General features: G+C 41.8%; 1 protein-coding gene across 1 annotated transcript; it reads left to right on the top strand.

The window, feature by feature from the left end:
* Positions 1-900: 900 nt before the first annotated feature.
* Positions 901-8105, top strand: LOC123230495 (zinc finger protein 420-like). Its single transcript, XM_044656639.1, has 2 exons — positions 901-1061; positions 6545-8105. The coding sequence occupies exons 1-2, from the start codon at positions 901-903 to the stop codon at positions 8103-8105; spliced, it is 1722 nt and encodes a 573-aa protein (XP_044512574.1).
* The last annotated feature ends 1577 nt before the right edge of the window (positions 8106-9682 follow it).

Genomic DNA, 9682 nt, shown 5'->3' with positions numbered 1-9682 from the left:
GCTTCTAGTGCTGGCTCTGACACTGACCAAGGGAGGGACCTTTGGGCCCCTCCCTTCTCTGGTGTCAATTTCTTCCTATAACTGACCAGAGGTGGGCTCTTCACTGTGATGTGGCTTTCAGCCCTCTGTGCTCTGCCTTGGGCTACTCTAGGAGGTGGTGACTTTCAAGGATGTGGCTGTGGACTTCACGCGGGAGGAGTGGCGCCTCTTGTCCCCTCCCCAGAAGGAGCTGTACAAGGAGGTGATGCTGGAAAATGCCTGGAACTTGTTCTCTGTGGGTAAGGAGCCTCTCCCTGCTGCCAAGACTGCCATCCAAGGAAATATTGCCCTCAGCAGCAGGCAGGGTTGGGAGCAGTTTTCAGTCATGAGGAAGGGAGAAGGGCTGGTATGCCGAGTCCCAGAGCCAGGGCTCTCCTGCTGCCTGGTTCTCCTGTAAAAGGACTTTACATTGTGTAATGGGGCCTTGAGGGCTCCCTTTTGTGCTCCTGAATTCTGAGATCCAATGCATGTTGGAGTATCTCACACATGGAAGTGCTCTTTCGACGGTGTTGTCTATAATATTGTGGCACTTTGTCCTCACCTTCGTTTTCCTAATTCAGTGACACAATTATCCCCATTTTACAGATGAGGAAATAGATTTGTTTAAGTGTCTTGTTCTGAAGTACCCACATAGGAGCCATTTGTGTCGAATATCAACTGAGGTATTCCTGCCTCTAATCCCAGGCCCCTGCCCCCCTCCCCTTCGAGCTGCCTCTCATTCCCAGATAATAGAAAACTATGGACGGAATTTTGCCTTCTCTGAAGAAAATGCCCTAGAATCTAACATTTTGCTTCCTGATTGGTTCCCTAACCTTCTCTCCCCTTGTCACCCCACCCTAAATGCTGGGAAAGCTGTCCTCCATGAGTCCCCTTAAGCCTGATGGAGGCCCTGCTTGCCCTCCTGTAATTGTCAAGATGAGTGGACTTACTGAGAAGCGCCATTGGACCCAAGGAGGATTGTTGAGTTCCCCAGTAAAGGAGGCAGAGACTCCTCCAAAGAATAGTCCTCGAGGCTCAGAGAGGTGTCAGGAAGGGAGGAGCAGGCAAGGTGATGGGAGAAAAGCTGATCCGTTGAGATCCCTATGTCTGGGGTTTCAGGCGGACCCAGAACACTGACCCTCAGACCCAGTGTGGGAATTTAGGAGTTACTGCCATAATGGACCAGAATAGGATGGGGGAGGGGAGCTGTTGTTCATTCGAGGTCCCCCTACAGGGTAACAGGCACATCCTACCCTGGGCTCCTTCATTATAGACACTGAAGAGTGAAGGTACACCCCTGTGGTTATCCCATGGACAGAGTCTCTGAGTGGAGTCACTGGATTCTCCAACCTTTCCCTAAAGATTACTCAATGACTAGCTCCTCTCCATCTTCCTCCCTGACTGATTTCCCATGCCCAGGGCTTCCAGCTCCCTCAGAAGTCTTGATCTCTTATTTGGAGCAGAGGGAAGCCCCGTGGATGCTAGAGCAAGAAGGCCTGAGGAGCTGCTGCCCAGGTAAGGTAGGGTAAAAGAGGTGTGGGAGAGGAGGGGTGACCAGAGGGTTGTGTATGTTCTGGTGAAGCCAGGGCTAGATTTAGGGCAGGAAGACCCAACTTGGAATTCTTTTTCAGAGTTTTAGCAGGGGCTCCCTTTGAAAGTCTCTGAACTCCTGAGCCTCAGTTTCCCCATCTGTAAGATGAGGCTGTTGGATTCCCTATCAGCTCTCTTCATGGGATCAGTCTATAACTCTCAAAGAAGTCAGTGTTTGGGGCCGAAGGGCCTTGAAGTCTCTTGCAGGTGCCAGAATGGCTGAGGTTATCCCCTGTGAGCTCACTAGTATCCAGAAACATGTATGAGTGCTTGAACTGTACTGGGTCCTTAGATAAGTTATAGGGGACATAAAGGGCTACAGTAGACATCCCCTGCCCTCATGGAGCTCACCCTTTGCTGGAACAGACAGCAGCATGCTGACAGTTCTGTAGAAGCTCTCTAGATCCCAGCTCTAGGGCAACCAATCACAAGAGGGAAGGCTGTGAAGAGAAGGAGCACTAGAGGTCTAATGGGATCAGGTGGCCTTTGGCTTTAGGAGAACCAGACTTAGAATTCTGGGGCAAAGTATAGTAGAGATAACAAGGGAAAGGCACTGGCACAACTCACTCAAATGGCCATCTCTAGCAGTTTACCCTAGAACCCGAGGACAGATGTTGTATAGTATTTCATGGGGAGGAAGAGATCAGGTGAAAGTGGTTGAGCACTGGGGAGACATGGTTTATTAGTTCCCAGAGGAAGAGTCATTAGCTCATTAGTGTGGGAAAGCCTGAAGATGAAAAACAGTGGGGGCCCTGTAGGAAGGAATAAATGAGGGATGGAATAGGCTTCTTTGTACATGGAGAGAGATTTTCTGTAGCTAGGAGAAGAATGACCGAAATTTTCCTTTGATCCTGAGGGCAGAAAGGAAAAGGAGTCAGCTGAGGTGGGTGAGATGTGGTGGATAAGAAAGCTCTGTAAAGGGGTCCAGCTTGTGTTCTGTGAAATATAAGGTCATGTTTTCAGCTCAGAAGGTGAGGCAGCAGGATGAAGGAAGCCATGAGGGAATGCTGCAGACGAGGGAAATATTTGGAAGGCTGCTGTGGTGGGTGGCAAAGGGAATCCATGAGAGAGGTGAGACAGGATTGCCTTGCCATGGTGAGGACCCAGCCTAAGTCAGGGAACCTCAATGTAGAGTGGAGGCAGGCAGCTGGTTTCCTTTTTTTCCCTCTCTACTGACCTGTAGCAGATGAGGAGGAGCAAAGACTGCTGCCTTCCTTAGAAGGGATCCAAGGCTAAGCTTTCCCTAAATCATCAGCCCATGCCATTTCCTGGTCTCTGGGGCTCAGGCTTTGCCCTGTTTTTTTTTTTTAATTTTAATTTTTTTAACATCTATTAATATTTGTTTTTAACGTGGTTACATGATTCATGCTCCTACTTTCCCCTTCACCCCCCCGCACTCCCCCCACCCATGGCCAACGCACATTTCCACTGGTTTTATCATGTGTCATTGATCAAGACCTATTTCCAAATTATTGATAGTTGCATTGGTGTGGTAGTTTCAAGTCTACATATCCCCAATCATGTCCATGTCAATCCCCAGCAACAAATTCCTCGGGTCAAAATGACTTTTATGGTAGTTTATTTACAAATGAGAAGAGGGAGAGAAAGTAAGAAAATCAGAGCTGATAGGGTAGGATAAATAATCCAACAGACTGAGTAATTTGCTCCAGTCTCTGGTTCAAGCCAGGCAGGTTTAGTCCACATTCTGAAAGGACTAAGGTGAGGCCCAAGGGCCATAGATGAATGAAGCAAAAGCTTCAGTCTCTGGTCCTCTCTTGAAAGGAGAGTTCCTTCAGGGAAATCCAGGAAGATTTAATATTTATACTTACCATATGTAATTCCAAAGGACAGAGATTAAGAGCAATCTCACCTAGTCCAGGGTCTCAGCCAGTGCTCCTTCAGTTCCAAGATACAAACTAGAAGAGAGTTATAGGAAGTCACTCCCTTTTTAAAGTAGCTTCTTTTTCATCATTTCCTGTGCCTTCCTCCTAATTTGTGTCCAATCACAACAGAAGCTTTGCTTAGGACTACCCAGGGACAGTCAGTGAATTCTGATTTCTCACCCACTCTTGCACATTTGGGTCACAGACTTCCCAACTTGTGAGTTAAGTGGTGATGTTTTCACTTGTGGTGATTAAATCTAAAGAATGGACAGGGTAGGTTTAATCTCATTACCACAGTTTTACCAATCTTAAAGCTGCTACAGCTTTTACCTCTTTGATTTCACTGTCCTTAGCTCTACCATTTTCAATTTTTTCCTCAAATCTTCTATGATTGTATCTTTATCCTTATTACATTTATCTTTATCTGCAGGATATACATAAGTTGCCTTTCTTTTAAACTCCTCTAAACTCATCAATCCCCAATCTGGACAATTTGATTTAAAACATTTCTTTAGAGTTGCCTAGGTATTGCTGACAAGTAACTTTTTGATGTGGGTAATGGTTTCTTCTGCCTACACATCTAAACCCAGTTGTAACTCTCAAGCCTCAGTCAAGTGATCCAGAAAACTCGCTGGAGTCTCATTAAAATTTTGCTTAACATTCAAATATGGACCATGCATCTGGTAGACACGAATTTTGTTCCATAACTTCAATAATTGATTTTCTAGCCTGTTTCAGATTCCTATAGTTTTGCACTGAATTCAGGTCTAATTCCTTGTAATGCTCTGGCCAAGGGGTTAATTCCTCTCACATTTCATTAGTAATTCCTCCATAAGTAAAAAGAAGACCCCATAGTTAGGATTGTACATCCTGACCACTTTTTAAAATTCCCAGATGATTTTATTTGGCTCATCGAAGAACCGTGGATTTCTACTTTTTATGGCATCTAGTTCTGCTGCAGAAAATTGTTCATGGACCTTTAGATATAACATACCATGAGGAGAAATAAATGGCGTATCTCTAGGTGGAAAGAAATTAGCAGGATTTTTATCCAATTCCTCAGTTTCCCTTTCCAGCCTACTTTGTAGATCTTCCTTTACATCACTTCCCTCACCATTTGTACCATTAACCATTATAGCATTCATCATATCGCAACCATTGATTTTGCCATTTTCCATATTTTCTTTAATATATTTCTCCATTAAATCATCTTACCTTGCATTTTTATCATCTATTTTAACTCTTAATCCCTAAACATCTACTTAATAACAACTTTGATCTTAAACAGAGCTACCAGAATTAGCCGTCTATATTTATAAACAATTGCAAACCCATAACCACAAGAGGTATATAAGAACAGATTCATTGTACAATCAGTTTCATAATTGGTTTTAAATAGTCACAACTTAGTAACATATAACAGTATTTTGGAAAATCCTTTAGTCACCAGTATGGAATAAACAATAAGGCATTGTAGAACATTAGCATTATCCCTTATAAATAACATCACCCGCCATACAGAAATAATGTAGAAATAAAAACGAGTATAAAATTGGTTGTTTTAAATAGTCTTCAGTTTGAGTGAAAAAGAAGTTTTCTCAATCAAAGATATTATTTCGCATCATAACCTTGAACAAAAGTGTGTCCCTTTAACAACTAAATGTCATTTAACCTCAGTGGTGTGCCTTCAGCACCTTGGATAGATGGATGTAACCTTCTGTCCTCTGCCTTTTGAGAGACATATCCCATAGAATTCCCAAGGCTGCCCAACTGTCAGCTAACCCACTGGCCCGCCCTCAGCCTTTAATAAAAATCCCTTTTTGCCTTGCCAGAAACAATCTAGATTAGATTTGCCTGGTTCTGCCAACTGAATTAAGTATCTAGATGATCAAGGAATGATTAAGACCATTAATCAAAAGTTCAGGGTTTGGGAAGACCAACAGGATAAAACGTACTGGATACCCAAATAATATTAAACAGGGTTTATTGAGGGAAGGGAAGTGAATTGGGATCATCTAACTAAGAATGTAAATTAATCTCCCCACCAAATCTGGTTGTTACATTCTGCCAATTGATACTTGCACTTTCAAATACCTCTATCAAAAAGTCCTAGTTTTACAATAAATGATCTTCACTACCCAAATTTCCCCCTTTAAATGGTGAAAAGAGGTCGTAAATTTGGAAGAAAAGCAGGAACAGGACTAAAGTGAAAAGGTTCTCAATGACAGATATTTGTAGATGTAACAAGCAGCTCTGGACACTTATCAACCAACATCAACAAGATACACACAGGAACAGGTAGTTGGATCCAAAGGACAGCCACAGGAGAGGTAAAAATGTTAAACTCATTAGGTCCACCCAAGGAATTCAGACACACTCAGACTCCTCCTTTAAGAGTCTTTCAGAAGAAGGCCCTGTCACTTCCCTAGAATTCTGGAACCTTCCTGCTTTAGTCTTTCTAGCAGCTCCTGCTCTTGCTCTTTTCCTTATAACAGAGGTAATGGCCTTTTCAAAGGATGGATTGTATCCATTTAAGTTGGAAGACTTTTCTTACCAGAGGAAATAGGATATAAACAGTTTGTGGTCTGACAGTTGAGGAAAAGAGACAAGAAATTATATATATGTATATGTTCCTCTATGTATGTTTAATGTTTATTTCTTTTAGAAGGAGAGGTCAGATTTGAAATGAAGGAGAATCCAACAGAAGTGAGCCTTCCTGTGGAAGAAATGGACCTACAAAGATTTATGAGTGATGGTCCTGATAACTTTGCTTTCAGAGAATTTTATGTTCCACTTCCAAATTCATCTAATATTGAACATCAAAAAATGCATACTGAGGGAAAATCTAGTGAAAGTAATCAGTGTGAAAAGATTTTTATGCACAGGTCAAGTCTTGCTGCACATCAGAGAATCCACACTGGTGAGAAACCACATAAATGCAAGCAGTGTGGAAAGACATTCGGTTTCAGCTCCAGTCTTGCTGCACATTTGAGGATCCACACTGGGGAGAAACCTTATGAATGTAATCAATGTGGAAAGACATTCGGTTTCAGCTCCAGTCTTGCTATACATCAAAGAATCCACTCTGAGGAGAAACCTCATGAGTGCAAGCAATGTGGAAAGGCATTGAGTTTCATCTCTAATCTTGCTGTTCATCAGAGAATCCACACTGGGGAGAAACCACATAAATGCAAGCAATGTGAAAGGGCATTCAGTAGGAGCACCAATCTTGCTGTACATCTTAGAATCCACACTGGGGAGAAACCTTATTTATGCAATCAATGTGGAAAAACATTCCATCATAGTTCCATTCTTGCTAAACATCAGAGAACCCACATTGGGGAGAAACCTCATAAATGCAAGCAGTGTGGAAAGACATTCAGTGAGAGCACCCATCTTGCTATACATCTGAGAATCCACACTGGGGAGAAACCTTATTTATGCAAGCAATGTGGGAAATCATTTAATCATAGTTCCACTCTTGCTAACCATCAGAGAATCCACACTGGGGAGAAACCTTATACATGCAAGCAGTGTGGAAAGGCATTCAGTAGGAGTACCAATCTTGCTGTACATCTTAGAATCCACACAGGGGAGAAACCTTATTTATGCAAGCACTGTGGAAAAACATTCAATCACAGTTCCACTCTTGCTAACCATCAGAGAATACACACTGGGGAGAAACCTTATAAATGCAAGCACTGTGGAAAGGAATACATTCAGAGCTACAGTCTTGCTACACATCAAAGAATCCACACTGGGGAGAAACCTTATAAATGCAAGCATTGTGGAAAGGAATTCATTCAGAGCTACAGTCTTGCTACACATCAGAGAATCCACACTGGGGAGAAACCTTATTTATGTAAGCACTGTGGAAAAACATTCAATCACTGTTCCACTCTTGCTAAACATCAGAGAATCCACACTGGGGAGAAACCTTATGAATGTAGGCAGTGTGGAAAGGCATTCAATCATAGTTCCACTCTTGCTCAACATCAGAAAATCCACACTGGGGAGAAACCTTATGAATGTAGGCTGTGTGGAAAGGCATTCACTTGGAGCTCCCATCTTGTTAGACATCAGAAAATCCACACTGGTGAGAAACCTTATGAGTGTAAGCAGTGTAGAAAGGCATTCAGGAATTTTCCCACTCTTGCTATACATCAGAGAATCCACACTGGGGAGAAACCTTATTTATGTAAGCAATGCGGAAAAACATTCAATTATAGTCACACTCTTGCTATACATCAGAGAATCCACACTGGGGATAAACCTTATTTATGTAAGCAATGTGGAAAAACATTCAATCATAATTCCACTCTTGCTCAACATGAGAGAATCCACACTGGGGAGAAACCTTATTTATGTAAGCAATGTGGAAAAACATTCAATCATAGCTCCACTCTTGCTAAACATCAGAGAATCCACACTGGGGAGAAACCTTATGAATGTAGGCAGTGTGGAAAGGCATTCAGTCAGAACTCCCATCTTGTTAGACATCAGAGAATCCACACTGGTGAGAAACCTTATGAATGTAAGCAGTGTGGAAAGGCATTCAGGAATTTTCCCAATCTTGCTGTACATCAGAGAATCCACACTAGGGAGGAAACTTGAGAGTACCAGCTATGTGGAAAGATGTTAACATGCAGCCCCAGTCTTGCTTTGTATGAGGAAAATTTTCCCTCCTGCCTTTCTGGGGATGTATATCTTGTGTAAGCCTGAACCTGACTCAGGGAAGAATTGTGAGATGGAGACCATTTGGTGAGGAGACAATGGCAGCAAGAAATAGGCAGCAATATTGTTAAGGGATTCCAAGATAGGGTCAGGGTGGTATCTTCTACCATGCTCCCAGACTGCCCCCCTGGGCAGTCCAGGACAAAAAAAAAAGCCATGGTTAGCCCTTGAGATGAGATTTATGAATTAGTGGGCAGAGAAAAAGCTTGATAAAGTGAAGCAAGAGCAGATATCCAAGGTCTTTTGTTGCTGGCTGGACTTACCTGTGAGAATGGCTAGGATGTCCTAATGGCGGCCACAGAATAACAAGTTAAATGGATTGTTGGGAAAGTGTGTCTCCTATTTTTTCATCTTTTTCTTCTACCTTAGATTAAACAAGATTAATTTACTATCACTCTTGTAATTTTGCCTCTTATACTATACATCACAGAAATCACAGGCATTCACATGAAGCTCTAACCTTACTCAAACTAATTTGCTCCACTACATCATAAGTTCTAATATGAGGTCTGAATGGGCATTTGAGTTAGTCATTAAGTGATCCCATAAGAAAATCAAGGGAAAGTAGAATAGCTTACCTTTCAGATCAATTTATTGATAATGGAAGAATTTATGACCAAATGAAAATAGATGATATTATGAGGCATATAACAGGTGATTTTTTTATTGTATTGAGTTCAAAACTGTACAAAACTAATACAACTAAGGTTAAAAGTGAAAACAAGTTAAAATTTGCTTTGCAACAATATGTAGAATTAAATACTTCAGTTTTAAAAACTTCTAAACCTATTGCTATCCAGAATGTCCAAATCAATTCAAAATTCCACTAGCAATGCATGTGTCCTAATTTTGCCACATCTCCTACATTTATTATTTTTATTTGCTGTCATGTTAGCTAGTCTACTACCTGTGAGGTGGTACCTCAGAGTTGTCTTGATTTGAATTTCTGTAATTATAAGAGATTTAGAACATTTTTTCATGTGTCAGCAAGTGTCTGAATGGACTCTGAGGCTGACACATGTAATTACATCAGGTATAATTGTCTCTACAGTGATTCTGGGCTTCAGGCAGAAGTCACTGTGAAGGGGTGAGACTAGTACCTCTCAGCTATAACAGGCCAAGAGGCTTCAAGACCCGTAGTCTTAATGGACTCACATGTGTAGTAACAAAAATAAGAAAAACATTTATGCTTGCAAAACACTGTATATATTTTCTCACTTGATCCCCAAAACTACCCTGTGAAGGAGGTAACATTATTCCCATTTCATTGATGAGGAAGTAAATCACAAAGCTTATAAGTGCCTTAGCAATATTTTTACTGAGTTTTCTTGATTCAAGGTCTAATGCTGTTAACCATGATATTCCCCGTAAACCTCTTTTGCTAACCTTGGCCAATGCAGTCCTAACCTGGCACAATTTCAGGTGCAAAGTAGTCTCTTGTAGGTATTCTCTTTGGC

The sequence above is a fragment of the Gracilinanus agilis genome, chromosome 1 (genome assembly GCF_016433145.1).
Source record: "Gracilinanus agilis isolate LMUSP501 chromosome 1, AgileGrace, whole genome shotgun sequence".
Classification (NCBI taxonomy): Eukaryota; Metazoa; Chordata; class Mammalia; order Didelphimorphia; family Didelphidae; genus Gracilinanus; species Gracilinanus agilis.
The sequence above is the reverse complement of the archived record's forward strand: the minus strand, read 5'-3'. Positions and strand labels throughout refer to the sequence as shown.

Excerpts from the sequence above, each read along its gene's own strand:
- LOC123230495 (XM_044656639.1), top strand. The coding sequence starts at position 901 with ATGAGTCCCCTTAAGCCTGATGGAGGCCCTGCTTGCCCTCCTGTAATT. Across the intron at positions 1,062-6,544 it reads AGTCCTCGAGGCTCAGAGAG|CTCCAGTCTTGCTATACATC; the intron begins GTGTCAGGAAGG and ends ATTCGGTTTCAG.